Source organism: Lycorma delicatula, chromosome 1 (genome assembly GCF_047948215.1).
Source record: "Lycorma delicatula isolate Av1 chromosome 1, ASM4794821v1, whole genome shotgun sequence".
Lineage (NCBI taxonomy): Eukaryota > Metazoa > Arthropoda > Insecta > Hemiptera > Fulgoridae > Lycorma > Lycorma delicatula.
The window spans coordinates 137,342,317-137,368,857 of NC_134455.1; the positions used below are offsets into that span (position 1 = coordinate 137,342,317).

The 26,541-nt window shown below is 31.2% G+C and overlaps 2 protein-coding genes across 5 annotated transcripts in view; both read left to right on the forward strand.

The window, feature by feature from the left end:
* The window catches only part of LOC142317655 (uncharacterized), a 53,912-nt gene that overhangs the window by 16,523 nt on the left and 10,848 nt on the right, over nucleotides 1-26,541 (forward strand). The window contains exons 4-5 of the mRNA XM_075354210.1: nucleotides 4,523-4,729; nucleotides 10,625-10,811. Coding sequence (XP_075210325.1) covers nucleotides 4,523-4,729; nucleotides 10,625-10,811 — 394 coding nt within the window. The remainder of the gene's footprint in view (nucleotides 1-4,522; nucleotides 4,730-10,624; nucleotides 10,812-26,541) is intronic.
* LOC142322800 (uncharacterized) overlaps nucleotides 23,515-26,541 on the forward strand; it is a 77,840-nt gene continuing 74,813 nt past the window's right edge. For 3 of the 4 annotated variants that reach the window (XM_075361894.1, XM_075361889.1, XM_075361878.1), the window contains exon 1: nucleotides 23,515-23,589. The gene's annotated coding sequence lies outside the window, so the exon portion shown is untranslated. The remainder of the gene's footprint in view (nucleotides 23,590-26,541) is intronic. The other variant, XM_075361879.1, reaches the window with a different exon arrangement.

Below are 26,541 nucleotides of genomic sequence, written 5' to 3' on the forward strand. Positions count from 1 at the left end.
ACTCAGATTGCATTTTGTTTAATACATAAATTGGTCATCCTTATACAGGTGTCTGTGTTACATAAGGGATCTTATCTGTATAAGGTAACCTTGAGGTATCCATGAAGAAAAAAATTTGGCGATTGCCATAAATTATATCCAGTAATATGATCGCTAACAAATTTGTTAATGAAAGCAGTTCTTGAGTTTGCATAATGTAATATTACACTATCATGTTGCAGACCAAAACATCAATCTTCCCCTTCTGGGAGTACAGAGAATTGCAGTAAAATATTCTGATATTGTTCGACATTAATGGTGTGTGTCAAGAGAATAGGGCCAGCATTTCTTTTGTTGTATCAAACAAGTTTAACTGTTTTGTAGCCCAACGAATGGTTGATTTTGGCGAAGTATAATTTCTCTGAAAAGCGTCTAAATTATTATTTTTTTGCAAGGCAGTTAATCAGTCAAGGTCACACTACATCTCAAGTCATGCGACGGTGGATGCATGTCCGTTTTTGATTTTTGTGTATTCATTCTCTTATATTTCAAGAGTTCAAATAAACAGTTTTTAATGTTTAAAAATTTTTTGTACGTGCTACATTAAATTTTACAATACCTTGCACACCAATTTTTGTATATTTTTTGGCATTTGCCAAATTTCAGAAGAGACTTGAAACAAATTATATTTTACACAAAAATTACTGCATATTATTTATGTACATCATTCTCCTATCTTTTATATCTTTGCTCTAAAATCAGCATTTATGGCAAGAGGGGAAAAGACATGAAGGGAAGAGACATCAGTTCTAATATTTATACCCCTTCTTAAAGTAGTTCTAAAGAGCTTATTTATGAATTACAAAGTCTGTTGTCCTCTTCATTTATTTTTTTATAAAAGATCAAAAGTGGAGGATTTTCAAAATTTACAATTTTTGATCCCTTGTTTCTCAAATGGGAAAGTTAATAAAGAAATCAGAAATTGTTTGGTTTGAAGTCTCATAGTAGATGAATAAGAAGTAAAATTACAACATTGATATTCAGCAAGATAGTCTAGTTACAGTATGCCTGAAAATTGTAAAACAGAAAAGTATCATTTCTTCTTTTTAAAATCAGTTCTTGTACTTATATTGATATTCAAGAATTATATTTTCACATTTAGCCATAAAATTAATTTGATAAAAGTTCTGCTAATGTTAAAAAATAATGCGGCCTGTGATAACTGATAAGAAACTGTTTGAAAATATTGGTATGTGACGATGAAAATGTAAACTCAAAATAATTTTGACATATTTTTTAGTACATACCGAATTTATGTATTACAAAGAGTGAATGTAAGTTAAGACACTTTTTGATGTGACCAGTACAATTCATTGTAACATCAGCTCTGAAATCTTATTGCACAAACCTTCAGAGGTGCAATAATAATGTCCAGTTTCTGTCATCAACTCTAAAGGAGTAAGTTGAAGGGGTGTACTTCAGTGAAAAAAATATTATTTATTTTTGTGATGGCTCTTCCAATCAGTATAAGAATAAAAAAAAACCTTGTAAACATTTGTAATTACGTAAGTGAATTAGTAGTTGAAACAAAAAGGAATTTCATTGCGTCATCTCATGGTAACAGCTCCCATACTCGGACCAAATTTTATCTCCACAGGAGATGTACAACTTCTGTACCCAATATGTCAAGGGGATCATTTGTTTTCTGTAAATATAAATGAAGTTGAAGAAAATTTTGAGAGCATCCTTAAAGAAAGTTTGAAAAGGCAAAGAAAATTGAGAAGACAAAAACCAGACACAGGCTGGTTCCTATTGGTAAAACTACTATTCGATCTTACAGAATATCAATTTTCAAGATTATAAAGACATGGTTATTTGTAAAAATCTTTGAATTTGACTTTTAATGTAAATCTTTGTGTACTTTCAATGTATCTTTCTTTGACTTTCAGTATAAATAAATTTCTGTTATCTGGCTTGAATTTATGATAAATGGTTGTCAGGTGTTGTAACAGAATGTGAGTACTGAGAATAATGATATCTTTCTGAAGTTTTTCTATCCAGGATCTCTAAAAACATAAATATCAAATGATGATATAATGTGGGGTACCTCTTAAAAATATTTAAGGAGTGAGTCTCCTTTAGAATTAATTATAACAACTGGAAATTGAAATCTCACAGCTGATGTTAAAATGAATTGTATTGGTTATATCTAATAGTGTCTTAAATTAACTTTTTGTAATATACAATTCTGTATATACCATTATTCATATGTCAAGATTATTTGGAGTTTATACTTTCATCGCAATGTACCAGTATTTTAATAATTTTCTTTTCAGTTAACTAGAGCATAAAATTATATTTTAACATTATGAGAACTTTTATCAAATTAACTTTATTCTATGGCTAAACAATTCTTGAATTTTAATTGTTTGTAAGTACAAGATCTGGTTCTTAACAGGTTGACTGCCACAAGGAGAGGATTCTCCTCTCAGTATATTTGCAGATGCCACTGAGCAAAAGTGACTCAGATTTTCAATACTTCTACAATTTCATTTTGTTAAATTTTAAGTAAATGATTTATCTGCATATAAATCTATATTATTACATAAAGAGGAAGAGGGTTTTTGTTTGTTCGGGATAAACAAAAAACTACTGTATCAGTGGCAACCAAATGTTTCATCACTTAATTGAAAAGGTTTTTAAATATCTTGAAAAATTTATTTATATATATATATATATATATATAGTAATCGAGATTTGCCAGTTGAAACACAAACTTTAATAGATTGAATTAATGAATTGTGAACTTTGAATCTCTATCACTGAGCTGGGTTTGAACTGAATGATTCGAATCAATCAAATGAATATTAAATAAGGTTAAAAAATTTCTGTTTAATAATAATGGGCTTCCCGTGGGGACTGCTCATGAGGCTAGAATAGTGAGGTATGCGAGCACCTCAGATTCGACCAATCATCACCGTCAACCAGTATCACTTGGAATACCCCTGGGGCACTGTTTTGGGATATGCAATGGGGTGTTCTTATAATATCTTTTAAAAATTTGAAAATACCTGATTTTCAAAATTCAAATGGTATTTGTTAGTAGATTGAAGGCTAACTTTTGCATGCATCAGGTACACTGTTTATCTAACAGATCACAATTATTTGGAAATGTATATATAGATAAAGTTTGTCTATCTCATCACATGAGAACCAATAATCAATTACTTTGAAATTTGTAGGATAAATTCGTATTATCCCAGGGAAGGATTTAAGCCATCGACCAAGGCAAGGCCCTAGCTCCCATGAACGTCAGCATATTAAAAATATTTATTATTTCTTTGCTCCTGAGGAGGGTGAAGTTGTGAATTAAAGATATTCATTAAGGAAAAATAGAAAATAATCCTTTTACTTCATTATTATATTTCTGCCTCTACGGCAAAGAAATACGTTATGAATTTTTTGGTGTCAAAGGTGTGTGTACTTTAGTTATCATAGTTACTATTATTTTATATTTTGTAATTTAGTTTCTTTTTTAAGTTTCTATAAAGCCTGAATATCTTAATTGTGATTTATCAGTGTTATTCACACAATCATTAGGGTAATGAACACTGCAGGAATCCAGAAAATCCCTTTTTGGCTAGATGGGAAGGATGAGTGAATCGAGGCTAGTACATATATAAAGTGGTTGTAACAAATATTATTGAATATAAACAAAAAAAAATGCAGTTAAAAAATAGTAAGGGCACTTTTTAAATCTTCATAGTGTTTTACTTAACATAATTTAACATGCAAAGCAAACAAACAGGTGTATGAAAATTTGTGAATGATTTGCAATCACTATGTCAAGAGAGAGAATCCCCTCTCATGTCACTCAAATTTTATGATCACATTGTGTGTTCATCACTAAGACTATGGGGAACCGATCTAGTACAGATTTTTTTCTGTACTCCAGGTAAATAGTGAACAATATCATGGATAAAGGTACAAGAAACAGATAAAAAATTTTCACTAATTTCATCAACTTCGACACACTGTTTCTGTTTGATGAATTCATCAGCGTGATGCAGAAAATCATCTATAATGACAGGTGGGTGATCGCATGATGAATCTCCATGACTGATCTCTTACTTCTATGATCTGTCATCTTGGAGAATCTCTCTCCCTTTTAAGATTTCAGCATCATCACCAAATTGATGATTCATCCATGATGTTTCTATACACTTCCACGGTTGATTGTGAATGTTGTATTGTATTTTTCTTGAATGAAGAAATCAAATCACAGGATTTGTTTCGCATATAGCGGAATTCTCTGTTCTTATAATTTACAAACACAGAAACAATGCAGATCTAAAAATGAAATAAAAAATTTGCATACAGTATATATAGACATGTGAACACATGGATTTAGCAGAAATAGACATGTGTGGTTCAGTTGCATGAACGAATATTATTTTTCGTGTGTTCCTCATGCAGTGATATTAAGAATTTGTTACTTTTTTAGGTAGAAAGTAGTATTTCATACATTTTTTTATTCTTCCAGGAAACGAAGGAATCATTGATAGATGATGCTTCATTAAATCTTGAATTGGAAGTGGAAAATGACAGTTCATTTATACCAACTGTTAAGACTGGTGATGATGACTTAACGTCTACACATGTAAGTTGTACATTAATAAATTGTAAGAAACTTAAACTGCCCTTGATAACAGTTAGTAAGTATTTAAGACAGTTTTTGCATTTTGATTTGGCAGATTTTTCATAAAGTATGTAAAAGTTCTAGTTTCAATTTTTTTTAAGAATAAAAAGATAAAGAATATTGAGATTCAGATTGTAGAGAGTTGTTATTTTTTACTACATAATTTTATATCGCTAAATTTTAATTATTTAAAGAAATTTTAATTAATTTTTTTTTAATGTTATACTGTATAGTCAGTATTAACATTTTTTACACGTGGATTCAGGTAAAGAAACAAGTGTTCAGTTTAGTTCATCCAGGAGTAGTTCAATGATCTGTTCTCACTTCATCATCTCATCCTTTATCTTTTAACATTTCTCTTTTCGTAACAACTGGTACTCTGTCACACTTCAAGACATCTGTTTCAGTATTCAGCACACAACTTCTATATCTCCTTATAACTTACCATTGGATCAACTGTAGTTAAGATGCTTAACTACAAAAGCTCTAAAATGCTTTTTTTTATATGTTCTTTTTTAATTTTTCTTCCCTTGTAACATCTTTCGGTTAATCTGAGAAATCTGATTTTGGCAATCCCCGTTTGGTTGAGATCATCCTCCTACCTTCTAGTCGCCTAAAATTCCAAGCCATAGAGTAAACTAGGTCTGATGTGACTGTTTACAGATTAAGATATGTCTGATTTATAAGTCAATAAGCTTAAGAAAATAATGGTTTCTAAAGAAAATAAAAAAGAAAAATAATTTTTTAGAAAAAGAGATTTTTTTTATATCTAAATGTTTATAAACTTGATATTTTATTACTATTATTTGTAGATTTAGCTAAAATTATTAGGCTAGCCATTTTCAGTTGTACAATTAGAATTTGTTTATATGTGTGCAGTTGGACATATCAGTCTAAAAATATTAATTTAAAAATTTGACTGCGATAAGTTTTACCCTGTGTGGGTGTGTGTGTTTATGTTATATATATTTAAAAGTTATTTATTATGAAAAACCATGCAATTTCATTTACCGTAGGAGAATGATTTTGATAGCATTGAACATTATTACAAATTATTTTGAACTAGTTTTTGTCAATGTACAAACTGTAAAAAATATGTGTACCCTGGCAGCTATTCATTTCGAATTTGTATATCAAAATGAAAAAAAAAAAGAAGGTAATTGTGACCCTGAATGTTCTCAACCTTAATCTTTTTTCAAATTGAAGTATGTTGGAAAATATGTTATATAATTAATAAAAATACAAGTTTTAAAAGTCGGAAGAATGAAATTACCTGATTATCTGTAATGGCAGTAGCAATGTTATCAGCTGTTACGGGCAACTTCATCATATATTCAGGATACAGTGAAGCAAATCTGGACCATAAATGATGTACATGGGTCTTGTAGTCCCTGTATTTTCTTTTGAAAAAGAACTGTGCGAGATGCCCATGCAATCGCTAACAACTATTGTACCAGAAAGAATATACTTTTTTATGATAGGCAATTAGGTGGCGTGTGTGATAGCTGTTGTAGCTAACTCTACAAGGTATTATATTGTTAAAAGTAAAAATTGATAAAATTGATTTGGGGAAAAAAGATGTGAAACAGTAATTTGGATTTACAGGGTGTACAAAAAAAGAATATCGGTTATGCAGGACCCCTTCTGAAATCCAATTGTTTGCATATATATTAAATAAAAATCACCTATACGTATAACTTATTGTATATCATTTTTATTTTTATTGTTAATCAGACAAGGTTAGCAAGTGAAGCGAGCGTAGGTTATGTTTGATTAGATTATGTTGATTCCGTGTAATGACATATCATGCACTATATCAGTATAACCTAACCAAACATAACCTACACTCACTTCGCTCGCTAACTTCATCTAATTAATGTTAAATATAAAAATATACATATAATTTTACCTGTTTAGGTGGCTAGTAGACAGATTCATTGTTTCCTGATTATATGATGGAGTTGCCCAAAACAGCTGATAATAATGCTGCTGCCATTACAGATTCTGAGGAAGAATACTAAGGTAATTCACTCTTCTGACTTTTGAAACTTGTATTTTTATTAATTATATATCATATGTTTCAACATACTTCAATTTGAACAAAATTAAGGTTGAGGACATTCTGGCTCACAATTACAAAAAAAAAGAAAAAAAAGGCAGTCACAAGACTGGCTGACAGAAGTGAAAACTTCAAGTAATGAATACTGATTAGTGGTTGATAATTATCTTTGATTATATTACTATTTCTAACTTGTGCTAATTTTATTAAAACAAATATTTAAATGATTGTATAATGAATTGAAAAATATTAACAACAATATTTAAATTAATTCTATTTATTAATTACTGGTAACAATAACAAAATATTTACATGTTAATAATGATGTGTAATATAGTTAACAATGATACATTTTATTCTATTTCTGAAATTTTTACATTATTTAGTACCTATTTAATTAAAATAAATATTTTGTCAATTCAAACTAATTTTTAATTGTTAAAAATTATTTCATCTCTAAATTAGCTAAAACCAATTTAATTTAAAAAAAATTAAACCTATTTTAACTATTTTAAAGTATGCAGTCACACAGTGGCATCTGTTGTATTTTGTGAGAACTAACCCATTTATAATAATGTGTAAGAAAGGACAAAGAGAGAAAAACTGCCACTAAAGTATATTGTATTACATGTATACACATACATATACACACATGCACATGCACATCACAGATAAATATATATAATTATAAATAATATATGTACATACATAATACATAATATTATCCCATATATGCTTTTTGAATATGTGTCACATGAACACGTTATAATAAAAAATATATATGTGAAATACATTTTTGATGTACTCACTTTTTTATCCAGTATTCTTCACAAATATTATAATATGTTACACTTACACTGAATTTAAACAATTATTTATTTTTATTATTATGAGTACATATTGAAATATTTCATATAAACAGAATACATGTTATTTGCTAAAAAATATGGCGCCCTAATATCAGTATGACACCTTATTCATGAAAATTGGTTAACAAATTAAATAACTGAACCTTATTGCAGAAAATTGATGACATAATTTGTAGCCGGATTTCATCTCCACCAATATTAATTAATTTGAATAAATTAAAAATTTGTTCATATTTTTTATGCTAATCAAATTTACTGTAAATTAATAGATTTGCACTAATGTAAATCCATTACTGCATAATGGCATGAAGATTCTCTGCAGCCAATGATGGTTCTGTTCAGTCATCGTGATTCATTATTGCGATAAATAACCACCAGTTTTTGTAAATTCACCTCATAAAATGCTTGTCTCAGCAGATGGTCATCTTGATTAATCGCTTGCATTTGTATTGATATGGATACAGCTAAATTGTCTCCAAATTTTCTGAAAAGTCATACTATCAACAAGTGATTATATTCCAAGTAAACCTTTTACTTTACAATCGGCAATTAAATAACTCCATTTTGCAGATAGCGGTGCGTTTCAGCTCAATTGCAATCTGCCGGTGCATACCTAGGATGCCCATCTGTTATGTCAATATAACAAATTTCCATTTTCAAAAAGTAAAATACAATTAAAGAAAAAAATAGTATTTAATTAATTAAACTAATAATTGGTTTTCAAAATTGGAAAGAAATTTTAATAACTTTGAAAATAAAAATGGAATTAAGTAGTAGAATAAAAATAACCGATTACTGTTTCTAATACTAATTGATGCTGTACTGTATACCAGAACTGTAATAAAACTATTACAACTGTGTTTGTTGTTGCTAAATTTATTTTATTTTATTATTTATTAGCTAATTAAATTATTTTCTTTAGTTAGTGACTTTTGAACTTGTAATAGAGTCTTTTGTGTATAGTCCTAGGAAATCCGTCAGGATGGCTAGCCATGAATAACCAATTCCAGTGACATCTATTGTATGAAGGCAAGGAAATGCTTACAACTGTGTCCATATCGTTTACAGCTGTTATAAGCTGTAAAGCCTACAGATTATAGTTTGTGCATGCTAGCTTCACAAATGAAATGATGCACCTTGACAATGAAGGCTTTCTTTATCAAGTCGTATACACTTAAGAATCAATATTTCATGTTAATGGAAAAGCAAACACTCATAATGTGCATATTTGGGGATCAGAAAATCCTCATGAAATATTGCAGTGTGAACAAGACCCCCCCCCCCAAAATGGAATGTTTTTTGTGCTGTATCCTGATGGCAAGTTTACAGGTCGTTCTTTTTCATAGAACCAAGTGTGCCTGGAATGAACTGTCTTGATATGTGCTAACAATTATGTTTTCCTCAACTGCAATACAAATTGCAGAATTTTATTTGGGAACAATATGGTGCGCCTCCTAACTGGCATAATGCTGTATGTGACTGATTAAATGAAGTTCTCCCTGACCACTGAATCGATTGCCATGTACCAGATGACAGGGCTTCTTTGCCATGGCCTCCACATTCACTCGATCTGACCCTGTGCGATTTTTTTCTTGGGGGTTTATTAAGGATCAAATGTATGTGCCACCGTTACGGCTGACTTACCAGACTGGAGACATACGATTGAAGCAGCTGTTGTCACATCAATTACTTCAGATTTGCTGATTAAAGCATGGGATGAACTCTCCTATTGGCTGGATGTATGCTGTGTGATGAATGGTGCTCACATTGAACACTTATATGAAAGACTGTTTGAGTTGCTCTTTCATTTCATGTATAATTTATCAATGTAAGTAAAACTTAATAAATATTACATAACTTAAAACTCCGATATTCATTCTGAAACACATGGTATAATGTTTTAGAGGGATTCATTACAAGTAGTTTTTAAAAAAATCATTGAAATTATTTCATAAAAAACTGAAATATGACTTTTTTGCAGAAGGCAGCAAACTGACCAGAAATGGTACTGGGTTTTTAGGTCTCAGGTGAAACACTCGAGCTGTTATGAGTAATTTCAAAAAGAAAGTGGGAATGAAAGGATTAAGAGGACACACAGACCAAAATATCTTAATTATTATGACTGACTTTTCAGAAATATTGTCAGACTCAATGCTATTTATCACATGAAGACAATTACATTTATCTGGGCGTATTAATTAGCACATCATCTACTGAATGACTGAAAATCCTCATTGGTTGTTTGAACTTCCATTTCATGATAGAAAATTGGTGGTTTTTCTTGTAATCGTATAGTAGGGGCCAATATTTTTTGACTGGACTATCAATACAGAAGTGTACGGTACAATTTTTGAAGAATTTTGCGTTCAGTTAACAGATTGTAAAGAAGAGTATGACTTCTTGCAGCATGTTAAAGCAACATGTCATACATCAAATGATTCACTAGCACATGTTCATGTGACTTTTACAGAAGAATGAACTCTCAGTTCTTTCTTCCTCTACATTACAGAAAACGCAGGGCAGTGTTCTCTGAGTTCCAGATTTGTCTAGTTGCAATCATTTTTTTTTGGCACTATTTGAAGAATAGAGTTTATGAATCATATTCCCACACCATCGATGAACTGAAGGTGATCATTCAACAAGAATTTGACAGCATTGACAACATTTTGTGTCAGGTGACTCAATGTGATCGCTTGAGCACAGAAGTTCTTAATTGTGCTGGGCGCTTAGTTCAAACATCTTTTCTAAAAATATAATAATATGTAAATTTTTGCTAATGTAAATACAGAATTTAATTTTTCAATTTTTTATTTCACTCATAAATTGTTACTTGTCGCAGCTGTGTTTAGTCTGTAGCTTGTGAAGTTTTGTTAATGTAAATACAAATTTATGTTTTAATTTTCTTATTTCATTCATAAAAGTTTATTTATCACGACTGCATTTAGTCAGTAGCCTTTTAAGTTACTCACCTAGTAAAACTGTTGGCTTTTTTCATAATTCTATTATTTAATTTTACAGGTTACTGCTAGTGAAACTGTTGAGGAGCATACAGTTCATCGCTACATTACATATGATAAAGAAGTAAAGAACTCTATACATGATAGAGTTAAAGAAAATGTTGATTTAAGATCAGATAATTTAAGTAAGAGCAAAAATAACAAAAATGAATTAATTGAACAGAAAGGAGATGTAGAGGAATTTATATGTGGGTACTGTAATAAAAAATTTCAGTGTAAATTTAGTTTAATGAGACATATCAACATTCACATGAAAGAAAAAATGTATCTTTGTAACTTTTGCCCGAAATCTTTTAACGACGGCTCTAATTTAAAGATACATCTGAATATGCATACTAGAGAGAAAAGTTATGTTTGTAATTTTTGTCAAAAGTCTTTTAGTTTTAGTTCTGCTTTAAAGAGGCACCTTAATGTACACAGCAATGAGAAAAAATATGTATGTGCTGTTTGTTCAGTGTCATTTAACGATAGCTATACTTTAAAGCAACATCTTAATATTCATACCGAAGAGAAAAAGCATGTTTGTAACTTTTGTCAAAAGTCTTTTAATTTTATTTTTGCATTAAAGCGACACCTTAATACTCATATTAATGATAAAAAGTATATTTGTAACTTTTGCCAAAAGTCGTTTAATTATAGTTTTCCTTTTAAAAATCATCTTAATATTCACACTAAAGAAAAAACATATGACTGTCAATTTTGTAAAAAATCTTTTAGTGACATTTCAAATTTGAAACAACATCTTAATATTCATACTAAAGAAAAAAAGTATGTATGTAACTTTTGTCAGAAATCTTTCAATCGTCATTATAATTTAAAACAACACCTTAATATCCATACTAAAGAAAAAAAATATGATTGTATTGTTTGTAACAAATCTTTTACAAAAAAAAATAGTTTAGTAAGACATGTTAAACGTATTCATAAAAATGATTAATGTAATGTATTTTGACGTTTATGTTTGATTTTAAAATTATGTAGGCAAACAGTTTCTGTTATTCTTTTTGTAGGTTCTAAGTTATGTAAAACAAATTTAATAGTTCCAAATTTCATCTTTACTTTGTTGTACAATTTAATTTGTCATATATTTGTTTATATATAACTGATTTTGATATATATATAACTGATTCCTTTATAAAACAGGTGTTCATTTTCATTATATCTGCATTGAGATCTCTTAAACTAGAAAGGTTACAGAGAACTTATAAGTGAAAATAAAAATACATGATTTTCATGTTTGAAATTCCAGCATTTTTCCAATATGATGAAAAAATACCAACTTCATTCTATTAAATTAAAATCCCCAATTTTAATAACATTTTTCATATTCATACACAACATATAATTCTAAGATATTTGTATGGTAGGATATTTTCTTTAAATATAACTATTCAGGAGCTGCTATACCTTATATCTAATTGTACCTATCGATAGTATGTACCTTATAAGTTGAACTTAAGCCCACAGTGTAGTTTCAATTTTATTATTTTTTCCTTGTTAGCGATGAAGTTGTTCAGGATAGGATTATTGTAAATTATAATTATTGTTGTTGCTATGTGGATTATCAACAACCTCTCTAGTAACACAAAAAAATTGCACACTTTATTTTAAACAAAGTAAGTTTAATGAACGTAATTATAAAATACACAACCCACACCGGGTTGGTCTAGTGGTTAACGCGTCTTCACAAATCAGCTGATTTGGAAGTCGAGAGTTACAGCGTTCAAGTCCTAGTAAAGCCAGATATTTTTACATGGATTTGAATACTAGATCGTGGATACCGGTGTTCGTTGGTGGTTGGGTTTCAATTAACCACACATCTCAGGAATGGTTGAACTGAGAATGTACAAGACTACACTTCATTTACACTCATACATATCATCCTCATTCATCCTCTGAAGAATTATCTAAACGGTAGTTACTGGAGGCTAAACAGGAAAAAGAAAAAAAAGAAAGAATTATAAAATACACAAATAGTAAAAAATGGACTGTATCACATGCACCGACATACAATAACACAACAATATGCAATATAATAAGAAGCTAAGCACCACAACACACCTACACTTGAGAGGCAAAAAACTCACACACTAATACTGAAAAGACGTGCACAGCTAGTCATCGCTACCACTGCCACTCCAGCAGCGCGCTGCCTTCATATTGGTAGAGGGGGGACCAGATAAGACTAAACAATTATGTAATAGAAATGACAGATAACATTTTTTAAACAACGAAAGTAATTCTCAAACATGCGATGGGAAATTTTAACACAATTTTTTGGAAAATGAGACGCCTAGATTTTCTGGACAGTTGTGAATCTATTTTCTTAAATTTTAATTATTATGTAATAATTAAATTATTTTTCAGTATTAAATTTTTTTTTTTTTTTAAAGTAATATTTATTTTTTGTAGACTAATAAAAACAATTTTTTTTTATTATTTAAAATAATTATGTTTTTTTTTCAATTATAATGAAAAATAATCTGTCGGTTTTATTAATTTATTTTTATAAATTGAAATAAAACATACAACTATTTTATTAGTGTCATATGCTTTTTATTACAAAATTTATTTACTTTGTTCATTTACATTTATTTACTATGACAAAATTAATGCAGAATTTGGACCACCGATTTAGTGTTGTGAAATTGTTAAGACAAAAAATTATGTAGTTTTTAAAAGTTAATCAAAAGAATTAAATATTACAAAAATTAAATCTCCATTGCAACAATAACAAAAGATAAAATTACAACTTGGCTTTACAAGCACGGACGATCAACTTATAATAGAGTCTATTGATTGCTTTTTGCAGGACAGTAAATGGGGGTGTCTACTTTAAATCCAAAGTGTCAGCTTCCAACTTGGCTCTATTTCCAAGTAAACTCCGTCTAAAGGTCTTTCAGCGGTTCAAGTAGCTTATTTATACATGAATAGTTACATTGGCGGTAGCCAAATGACAAGCATTCCAGTGTTGTAATCAAGACATCTGTGGTGTTTTTTAACTTCTTCTTTCCGACATATACAGTAATGCAGATGATTTTTTTATTATATATCATTTATAAGAATCTCGAAAAACACTATATGAATGATTGAAAAAGCCTTTATTTCCCTTGTACAAAATATGACAAAAAAGAATTAGAATATATAGTTAGGAAACATAATACCTGCAAAGGATAACCTGGGAGCAGGTGTAAGCCATTTTTTATTATATTTATAAAAAGGGATATAAAAAAAATGAAGACTATTTTTAAAATAAATAGTAGAAAAAAAGCCCTTTCTTAAATAAATAGAATTTCATACAAACAAAAACTAAATAGTTAAAGATTGAGATCAGTTAATAATAAAGCTAATTATCCTAGAAAACTATAACAAATTAACACCTGCACCCACACATTAAAATTAAACATTTTTGTAATATCAAGAAGATACAAGAATATGAAGATGATGTAAATAATATTTATATTGTTGTACACTTTTATGCTTAGTATATTGTATAAATCTGATTAAAATGAGTATTGTTATATTGTTAACACTACCTGTAACAATATAAAATAATACAAATTAATGCTACATAATCTTAGTATTAATATTGTGACGGTAAAATTTACCCTTAATAAGTTTGCATTAGATTCATTGTAGGATTTTTTTACAAAAAACCAAATGTTATTAAAGTTAGATTAGAAAATTAACTAATTATATATCATTTAGATAGGACAACAAAAACATGTTTAGAAAAGTGATTCATACACATTATTTGCTGTTACCAACTCATCTCTTTTAACGATAAAAATCCTTATTTATTTAAAAATAAATATTTCTTTAAGGAGTGCTTTTATATTTTGTTCACCCTGCTATACATAAATTTAGCAAGAATAAGATTTATTAATTTAGCAGAAATACAGAAATATCTTCTGCAGACTGATAGGTCACTTCGGGGTATTGTAAAGTAGTGGTGGGATAAACGATTATTTTTCAGGAATCGATTCGATTCTCAGAAAGGATTCGTAAAAAAGAATCGTTAATCCTATTCAATGATAATTTTCCTTTCCACCACTACCAGAGCTGTAAACTCTAAAAAAGAATATTTTGTTTTTAAATTTATAAACATGAGCTGCAGAAAAAGAAGTCACATCTGGACTTGCTTTTCCGAAACAAACCCTGGAAAAGCTTTGTGTAATTTTTGCCGTAGTTCAGTATACTATGCCGGTGGGGCGACTAGTAATCTATCTCGTCATATTAAAATTAAACACCCAGGAGTTGATATTTCAAGACAAAAAAATCCTTGTCCTGATTATGTTTCAGAAATGCATTATAACTTATATCCTACTACGTTTACTGCGACTGAACCAAATGAATCTCAGCAATTAGCCCTTAAATTAACAAACCTTGTTGAATCGCCTAATCCTTCTTCTGTGCTTCCAATAACATCTTTGTCCTCAAAAAAAACACAACAGTTGTCCCTTACTTCCTTTGTTACAAAACCTGTCCCTCAAAGTAAAAGCCGAGCGTTAGATATTCAATTAATTAGGTTAATAACTAAAGAATATCAACCTATTTCAGTCGTTGAGGATGAAGAATTCAAGAAGTTTGTTCATATGTTAAACCCTGGGTATTCGCTTCCTTGTCGGAAAACAATTTCAACTAGTTTAATTCCACAATTATATGATAGAATTTCTTGTGAGATTCGTAAGTCATTATATAATATAGAAGCATGCGCAATAACCACTGACAGTTGGACATCAGTTTCAAATAATAATTATATGGCCATAACTGTCCATTTCATTGACTATGATTGCAATTTAAAAACCCAATTACTTACTTGTATGGAAATCTGCAGTCAACACATACGGCTGAAAACATTGCCATTGAATTTCAAGGTAAATTCATGAGTGGGCTATTACTGACAAAATAGTAGTGGTTGTTAGTGACAATGCAGCAAATTTAAAAGCTCCTATTCGCAATTGTCAGCTACGCCATATTCCTTGCTTAGCCCATACAATTAATTTAATTGTCCAAGCAGCAGTGTCTGAAGTAAAAACAATTGTAGTAAATCGAAGGTAATTGTCAAATTTTTTAAACGAAGTTCTCATGCTGCCTCCAAACTGCAAAACATGCAGTGACAAATGAATTTTAAAGAATTAAAATTAAAACAGGAAGTGCCTACTCGATGGAACTCAATCCTGCACATGTTAATAGATTATTAGAAATAAAAGAACCATTAATTTCGACTATCGCTTTGGTGAATCCTATTCTAAATAATATTTCATTTGATGAGTGGACACTTATAGCTGAAATGTGCAAATTATTGAACATTTTTGAAGAGATAACTATTGAAATAAGTTGTCAAAAAACTGTCACTATTTCAAAAATCTGTTTATTGGCGCGAGCGCTGATAAGACGTGTACTTAACATTAAATCTTGTACTCAGAATTCTGAACTCGTTAAAGTATGTAACAAAATGTTAGACCAACTTGAGGCTTTTACTTTGAGGGACAGGTTTTGTAACAAAGGAAGTAAGGGACAACTGTTGTGTTTTTTTTGAGGACAAAGATGTTATTGGAAGCACAGAAGAAGGATTAGGCGATTCAACAAGGTTTGTTAATTTAAGGGCTAATTGCTGAGATTCATTTGGTTCAGTCGCAGTAAACGTAGTAGGATATAAGTTATAATGCATTTCTGAAACATAATCAGGACAAGGATTTTTTTGTCTGGAAATATCAACTCCTGGGTGTTTAATTTTAATATGACGAGATAGATTACTGGTCGCCCCACCGGCATAGGATACTGAACTACGGCAAAAATTACACAAAGCTTTTCCAGGGCTTGCTTCGGAAAAGCAAGTCCAGATGTGACTTCTTTTTCTGCATCTCATGTTTATAAATTTAAAAACAAAATATTATTTTTTAAAAGTGCTTATAAAATATCTACTTATGTAAAAACTAGTAATTTAAAAAAATAATACCGATAAACATTTTGAAAAAAAATCGTCTTCTGATTATGTAAAGTAAAAAAATCTTACGAAATTGAGTAGGCACAAATAAAAAAAATATAAACAAACTAAAAACACAACTCTAAATAGAACACGCAAAGATTATTCACCACGAAAACAAAATCGACTGTCGTCTTTTATCCGTCTACTAAGAATAATTGTAAAATATATCTTGAGCATGACAGTATGCGCAAAAGAACGACAGTAATTAATATTGTGCAACATAGCTTCCCGCCCGAATGAAATTAAAAGAAAAAAGAAGAATGATGTCATATAGAATGTGTGCGCAACAGTTTAAATTTTCCCTTCTCTGTTTAGCGATGTGGTTTGTTGATATAAGCTTGTTTTCGTAAAGGAATCGAATAAGTGATCAAATAAGGAGAATTGTTGGGTAGATGGAAGGGAATATTACATGCGTGTTGGGTAAAGTTAACAAAAATAAAAGAACACAGCTCGTATTTGCCAAAAGAAATTGGACTTTAATTAGAAAAAAACAAATGAACTTATATTAAATTATAACCTTAAAAAATTATGAAATAAACATAACTTAATTCTATATAAGAAATATCAGCTGAATGAATATACATTTTTCAAATACACATTTTGAAAATCTACAATTTAACAAAGCCTGAAAACAAGAGAACATAAAACACCTTATTTACAATTATATACTTAGAAAAACAGAACATCAATAAACATAGTATGACTGGAAAACTGTTGCATTACTGACATATTCTGTAATAATGAAAAATTAGCAATGAACAAATGTCATTAACTTAGAAAAATAAACTACAGCAATTATCATTGGCACTGGCCTTTTCTGAATTATGAACATCATCAAACTTAACATTAAATAATTAAAACATGTAATTCTAGTTTAGTATAGAAAAAAGGCCACGATAATATTCCAGTATAAAAAAAGAGTTAATTACAATAATCAAATTGAAATAAGTGAACATAAATAGAGTTCATTTTAGAAAATAAGTTTTCTTGAAAACATGAAATTACAAAGTCCAAAAACATAAATTCACATCAGGAGTAATTATCTTTAGATTAATATAAGAAGAAGTAATATGAATTCGGTTCATGAATAAATAAGAATTAATCTCGGCGATTAACAAGTTACAAGATTAAATGTTAGAATTAATTACTAAAAAACAAATTGTAATAAGTAAGCACGTAAAATATGTTGAACATGAACAATAACATAGCCATATATAAGCCACCTTCCATGACTGCACTGAAGTGAATAAATGGTTTTTTAAACCAAACATGAAATTGAAAAGCATAATGTACGATTAACTGAATGTTTCACAAATTTTACTAATAGCGTAACTGTTTACTATAAATAATAATGAAGGATTTGAACATCCCTTAATAACACACGAATATTGGTAAAAAATGAACTCGTGAATTAAAGTGCAAATATACATACAGTTTATCCTTGGTGTAGTCTGTAACAGAGGTAACAATTTGTGGTTAGAAGTTGAATAATTACGTAGCGCCTCAGATATGTAACAACGAGTTTGGAGAGAAAAATTGCATCGATGCAAATGTAATCAGCATCTGGAGAAGATTCGGCGTCGATAGAGTTGGCAGTTTGTAGCGAATGAAACACTTTTAGGAGAGACTTAATATACAGAATTTGAAGATTAACTTAACAAAGAAACGAGGCGAAAACGAACATAGAAAACTGTGAAATCACGAAAACACTGACGAGTAGAACAAGAGAATATTTCGACGGAGAAATACCACAACGTTTATGAGAGTATGAAGACGACGAAAGTATTAACACATTATACGAGAGAGAACCGCAAGCTGGTCCCTGCCCGGAGACCAGCCTGTACATCCAAACAACATGAAATACTGAACTGGAATGAATAAAACTGGCGTGGAGAGAAGTAGGGGAAGCGAACAAAGCAATGGACAGAAGAGTGTGTGTGCATTGACAACAAGAGTAGTGTCTAAGGGTTAGTATGAGAACGATTAGAGAAAACGTGTGGAATTCAGGAACGAAGACATAACAAAAATAATTTACAAGCAAGCAGACCACTAAAGAATTACGTAAGACTGATAAAATAAATTTCTGAATACGCAAGTTGAAGAAATGACATCAGGGCAGACAAAGAGAAATAAGACTTCTAGGAACTATGACAATATTGAAATTGGTGAGAATAAAAACACTAAGACTAATATATATATATATTAAGACTAAACAGCAATAAATAATGCGTGATAGAAATAAGCTGACACCAATATGATGATGCAACAGTAAGTCAAACTGGAGCCTAGAGAAATTGATATCGAAAACAAATCCAAACAACCTATTTTAAAAATACACGTATGATAAGCCTTACAAATGCAAAACAAATTTACCAAGCCTGTAAAATACAAGACTCGACCATAACCTTGACTTTATTGGAATAAACGCAACGGCGTAAACAATGCGTATTAGAAGTGATATGCTACTAAAAATCGTATTCAACCGGAAAAGAATCAGATGTTTGTTTACTTAAGAGTCGAATAAAGATGAATAGAGAAGAATCGAAGACATTTAGTAGTTATACATCAATTGAGTCGAACAGGAGTATGAAGAGAGAAAAACCGCTAAACATGGGTGAAGAAGAGAAAGAGAGCATGCGCATTACAAGCGATAAACTTCTAAGTTTATATTACTAAACATCTTATTGAACTGAAAAGAATCAGATGTTTACTAGGAGTCGAATAAGAGTTGAAAAGGAAGAATTGAAGGAGTCTAATAAGAGTTGAAAAGAGAAGAATCGAAGACATTTAGTATGTACGCATCAGTTGAATTGAACAGCAGTACGAAGAGATGAACTGCTAAACTTGGTTGAAGAAGAGAAAGAGAGCATGCGCATTAGAGTTTACCGCTCTGGTAGTGGTGGGAAGGAAAATAATTGTTGAATCGGACGACCGATTCTTTTTTACAAATCCTTTCTGAGAATCGAATCGATTCCTGAAAAAGAATCGTTTATCCCACCACTACTCCGTAGTACCATGCCATGTGTGAGGTCACACATTATCATGTTGCAAGATTATGGGCATTGTGATCTTTCGAACGCGACATACTCGTCATCCGAGGTGTCTTAACTCCTCAATGTACTGTTCAGAGTTCACAATCGTCTCATATTCCAGATATTCAGTCACATACACGTGTTTGGCGTCCCAAAACACCGCCAAAAGGAGTTTTTTCGTCGAGGCTTGAGGTTTGAATTTTTTGGGTGTTAGAGATTCGGAATGTCTGTATTCCATGCTTTGCCGTTTTTCCGGGTCGTAATGATGTACCCAGTTCTAATCTCTGTGGTCACAATATTGAAAAGGAAGTCGTATCCTTCGGCACGATAGCGCTGTAAAAGTTACTCGCAACATTCGGCACGATGCTGCTTGTATTTATCAGTTTGCACAGTATCCAACGTGCACAGATTTTACAGTAACCGAATTGCTCGATAATATGGCCTACTCGTTCTTTAGATGTGCCTAACTGAGTAGCGATGCGTTGCTGGGTAATTTGCCGGTCACTTTAAAGAAAATCGTTTACCTTCTTTTGATGTTTCTCGTTAGTCACAGAAATTGGTCGTCCACTGCGAGGTGCTTCCTCAATTGTCGCTTTACCAACTTCAGATTCGCGAAATTTCAATGCTCGCCTACTCACAGTACTCCTGTCGACAGTTTCACTACTGTAAAACGCTTTTCAACAATGAAAAATATTCGTAAGATTCACATTTTCTGCTGTTAAAAATTCGATCACTGTGCGCTGTTTTAACCGTGTTGATATATTGACCGTACTCGATTCCATTTTAACTACTACTGAAAACAAACTGGTAAACAGATTTCAACGCATTATCGCAGGTTGTAGAGGGGGGTTTTAGATATCATGTGCTGCCACGCCCAACTCGATAGTACATTTTGTGTCCGTGTAGCACGCTAGTGTGCAAAATTTATCAGCCAAGCCAAGTACTTTGAACTTAACCGGTGGATTTCTTGACGAACAGATGGTATTCATAAGTAATAGTGAATCGCCTTGTTCTTCGCAAATCGTGGCACCTCCAAAATGTTCCTCAGCTTTCTCGAACCCTGTTCTGGAAACTTTGGATGATATTAATATTGCTATTGCTTGCCGTACCTCAGAGTTCTATCCTGTAGTACCACATTGGCTTAAAAACATCTTGTAAAATATCAGTTTGTTATTTAACGATAGCACGGACCTTCTTTCTAATAATCAATTCAACCAATTAAGCTTGTTATTTAATTGTTTTTTTTTTTATTCTCTCACATGATTTTTCCATGTAGGCAACAGTCCAAATGAAGTCCTAGGTATCGTACGTTGTCTGAATGAGGGATGTGAACTCCTTCCAGGAAAACTTATGAGCAAACTCCTCTCCTCATCGCTAAAGTCATATGATTCGACTTTGCAGTATTAACATGCACCTTCTAATTGGCTTAACATTTACTGAAAAGGTCTAATTCCGAATGCAGTTTCTCTGCGGCTACTGTTGGGTTAACGTCAACTGCCATAATCACCATGTCACTAGCAAAGAAGGCAAGTGATGGGTTTAATGATAAATAGGATGATACCATATAGGTAGAAAATTTATGTTAATTGGGAAATAGTGGACTGTATAAGGATAAATTCTAGGGCTGGAACAATCCCTCGGACCAGTATGACAACTATAGATAATTGACTTATAAAATAAACGATATTTGATAACAATAAAGCTCACTAAACTGCAAGACTCATTAAAGGAAAAAGAAAATGATAAACTGTTCGTCGTTACACTTGTTAGATACACTCGCTGACGGAGCGGAGCCGATGTCACTTTCGTCAAGTACTAAGCGGCGACTGAGCTTTAATAGTTGATTACAACCAAACAGGATTTCCAGATCTCCCACCACTTCTAAATGTACAACACTTAGTACTGTACATAGCAAATAAAAAGTACTGATGTTGAACATCGCATGTTAATACGGTTGTCATGACAACTGTAGTCCAATGACAAACACTAGTTCTTTCTTCAACTGTTTACATTATCACTAAGGAATTACAGTAGTAAATTAAATGTTCAGCAGCAAGAGTGATATTTTCTTTGCTAGGAAGATCAGCAGAATAAATTGAATTCAAAACGGGGCCCGACTGAGCCGTGTGCAACCTCCGATTTTGTATCAAAAAAGCCTGATAATTCTTGGCCATATTTAACCTGTGAGAACCATCCATCAAGGTAGTGGCATAATACCAAATAATATGGTTCTGGCAGGCTCATTTTAATCTTGTAAAGCAGACCAGGTAACCATGCCTTATCGAAAGCACACTGGATATTCAAAAATACCGCCGATCTGTATTGCTTCCTTTCAAACAACCGGTGATGACATCAATAATTCTATGAATTTGTTCAATGCTGGAGTGCCCACTCCGAAAACTAAACTGGTGGTCAGGAATAACAAACAATCCCTTCCGCTAAATAGGCCTAATTCGTTCGAGGAAGAGCATCTCAAAGATCTTCGAGAGATTAGGTAAGAGGCTGATAGGTCTATAGAAATACAGATTTTCCCGAAACCATCGTTATTTGTGACACCTTCCATTCTGCTGGGAAATGCATCGTCCGAAGAATGCCATTGAAGAGGCGTGTTATGAATTCACTGATCTTAAATAGTAACATAAACAGCATCTCATGAGTTATTAGGTGAAACTCAGGAGCCATGTTTAAGCCTCCTTCTTTCCCGATTGCTTGAGACCCTTCTGCATATGTGAAACGCCGTGTAGGTAGACATAGATAATCGGGCCATCTAAGTAGTCATAAATCTCTTCATCATCCATTCCCGCCATCTTATTCGACCGAAAGATCTTGGTTAGGTGTTCAGCGAATAGTTCCGCCTTTTGACAATCATACAAGCCCATTCAGTCTGTGTCCTTAAAGGTGGAAATAAGAGCGAAGGCAGAAGAAGTCTCATCGTGACCTCCACAATGAATAGACATTTCTACTCGATGGGGAAATACCTTCCCCGTAGTGTTTGAACGTCTCGTTCTTGATAGTCTTTATCAGTTTTTTTTATTTACGAGCATACGTATTCATAGCTGTCATATCCTCAGGACTCCTGTATAATTGCCACCTTCCCCGAAAGCTTCTTTTAGTGGCAATAAGATTCATTACTTCTTTTGGACAATCTTTCTTTCTTTCTTTCTTTTTCCTGTTTAGCCTCCGGTAACTACCGTTCAGATAATACTTCAGAGGATGAATGAGGATGATATGTATGAGTGTAGTCTTGTACAGTCTCAGTTCGACCATTTCTGAGATGTGCGGTTAATTGAAACCCAACCACCAAAGAACACCGGTATCCACGATCTAGTATTCAAGTCCGTGTAAAAATAACTGGCTTTACTAGGACTTGAACGCTGAAACTCTCGACTTCCAAATCAGCTGATTCGGGAAGACGCGTTCACCACTAGACCAACCCGGTAGCTTTCTTGGACAATCTGTGTCTTTTCAACCCGCACGCTTCCTCTAGGGAGTCGGACATGGGGTACTTTTTTGATTATGGCTAAAGTATTTTCCGATTAGAGAATACTTTTCATAACAGCTCACATTACGGTTGTCGCACTGACATCCTAAATTTTAATTTAATCTTTTTTTGTTATTAATTACAATCGTGTTTAGTTTTTCGTATGCTCTTGAATGATATATGTACGTTCAGGCGAGTAATAAAAGCAGAACCCGTTAAACAAATAACAATCAAGGTATATAATATAAAAAATATTGTTTTTAAATTTGTCTCTTTTCTAATAAAAGATTAAAATTAGAAAAATGTATACTTTTCATGTATAATAAGTCTTCTGCGGTTTGTGACTATATGTTGGCATGACTGATTCTTACGTTCATTCGTTTTGGCAGTTATTCTGTTCAGTAGCGAACTACTGAGATGTGTTGGCTTTCTCTTGAGCGAACCTACCAAATTTATCTGAAGTAAGTAATTACTTTTATAAAATTTAATTTAAATTCGAATATTGTGAATATTTATATATATTTTGGACTTATTCCCGCTTAAATTTATTTATTAAAATGGGTTTTGTTTAAATATTGTTTGTAAGGAAATGGCGTTTATTACAGCTAAGCGGGTTCAGGCTTCATTTAATGTGTTTTTAAAACGAGTTATTGTTTTTATCTCTTATGTTCAGTCTGATTGTTGATATTTGTTTTTTATGCAGATTTGAATACCTAGAAAGGATTGATAATATAAATATATTGCATTGGAGCAAAAAATTGTTCCTTACCCACAGAAATCGGCACCCCTTTATTGATATACTTTAATGTGAACTAGATATTGATATTAGATACTTAAATAAATGGTATATCCCTTAATTTGAATTTAAAATCTAGACCAAATTAATGTGGATTTTTAAAATCAGATTAGATGTGATTTTTGTTACCAATAAACGCGTTCAATTTTTCATTCATATCTAGGTTATAAATATAACCATATCTGACATCGAAAATTATACTTAATTATACACTTTAAAAGTACGTTCACACTAAGAGATAACCATTTATGATGTTGACCAAGCTTTCTTGAAAAACATAATGGATTAACAAACTTTCAGTATGGTTTTAGGAAAAGATTGTCTGCTGACAAGCCATTTGACAATTTTTGGAAAATGTTTTAAATTCTGCAGATAACAAAAAGTTTAATTTTCAGTTGTTTGCAACCTCAGTAAAGCATTCGATCTAGTTACACATTTTTTTTACTGATAGTAGCCATGTTGTCAAGAGCTGCTTACAATTGGTTACTAATCAATCATATGTTAACCAACTGTAAACAAGTAGTTGAAATTTCATCTTTTGATGAGAATGTGCTTGTAAAATTTAGGTTCTTCAAGGTGTAGAATGTGCAATTGCCTTAGTTAGGGAATTGTTCTCAGTTCCTTGCTTTTTTACTCTTCTTTGCTTTTTTTTTTTACTCTTGAGGTATTCATTGTAAGACATTATATTTTTGCAGACACACAATGGTATCTATATCTGGCGATAATTATTTAAAAGGGATTGAAAATTTTACTGTAAGGGTCAATCCATTTGAAGTGACTCAAGGGTGGTTGATTGACCAATTAAAAAAAAAAATTGAAACTTACACACTTGTTTCCTATATGTCAGGATCTTAAAATTATTTTTTTTAAGCAAAGTACCTGTGGTGGCCATTTTTGTTATGGTGGGTAAACCTATTTTTGTGATTGTAAAGGTTTACGGAAAAAATCATAACTACAAAACTGTTGGTCCTGGAAGGATGAAACATAAAACAGTTTATTCATATTTTCTCAAGGTAAAAGATTGATCTTGTGGTTTATTTACCTATCTCCTCTCTTATTTCTATCAGAAAATTGCCAATAGAGTTGAACATAAAAAACTGTGAAACTTTACTTTTGGTAATTTTTTCAAGAGGTAGGGATGGCATACACAGTTAGAATTGTTCTTTTATATATAGGTGAATGTTAGTAGTTTTACCATAAATAATATAGTGATATACTTGTCCCTAAATTTTCATGAATTTTTGAAAACTAATTTGTTTAAAAATTCAAATTTTTATTTCAAATAATTCTGATGGGGCGGGTGATAAAAATCTCAAATTTGCGCAACTTTCAGTGTTTTTGTAGATGTATGTGGCAAATATAAAAGTTATAACCTCTCAAAAATTATGAAAAACCTGTTAGAAGCAATACCATTTTGACTCGCCAAATAAGTCCAAGGGGGTTTCTCGTCTTCTTGGCACTTAAATGCTTTTGTACTTATTACTACAGTTGAAATAAACATGTTTGAACCATTTAACTGCAGTGTTCATGTTATAACAGGTGTTTGAAGTCATTTCCAGTCGTCAGGAAAATTCATGTTGCAACATGCTCATTTATGCTTGTTACGGCTATGCAGTTACAGACTGATCAGCTGACATTAGTCAGTGACCTGTTCACATCTTTACAGAGCGTTTTAAATTTCTTCCTGTGTTTGGAAGTGTTAAATAAATAAATAAGTTCTAGGAAAGTATAAAATACTATTAACTTTTTTATCACCTTAAAATAATGAAAAACAAAAATATTCCTAAAAAAAAATAAAAACCAAAATATAATTTAAAGTAACAGGTAAATAACTCCTATAAAAAATATACTACCTTAGAAAAAAATTACTAATTAAGAATAACAGGGTATCTAATCCTGGTTTAAATTCAAATTTACATAGAAAAAAAAATTTATTATATAAATTTCACCTAAATACAAAATATTAAAACCAAATAAGACTAAATTCTAAAAAAATTAATGTTATTAAGTAGAACATTATGTTTGTATATTTTAAGATCAGTTAAATTTTTATATTGTTTTAAAGTAATTTCTCATACTGGAACAATGTTCCATAAGAATTAATGTGAATGAATTACAACATTCTTCATTCAATGTATGGTACAGTGCCAAAAGAACTCATTAAAATTTGTGAATTTAGTGATGAAAACCAAAAACACTGAGAGTTGTGCAAATTTGAGATTTTCATCACCAGTCCCATCAGAGTAATTTGAAGCCAAAATTTGAATTTTTAAAAAATTAGTTTTCAAAAATTCATGAAAATCTAGACAAGTATATCACCCTTAATATTATTTATGGTAAAACTACTAACATATACCTATAAAAGAATAATTCAAACTGTGCAGTGCATGCCATCTCTGCGTATTGAAAAAAATTACCAAAAGTAAAATTTCACAGTTTTTCATGTTCAACTTTATTGGAAATTTTCTCATAGAAAGAAGAGAGGTAGGTAAATAAACCACTGGATCAATCTTTTACCTTGTATGATTAAATTGTTTTTTGTTTCATCCTTCCAGGATCAATAGTTTTCTAGTTATGATTTTTTCTGTAAACCCTTACTATCACAAAAACCATAACG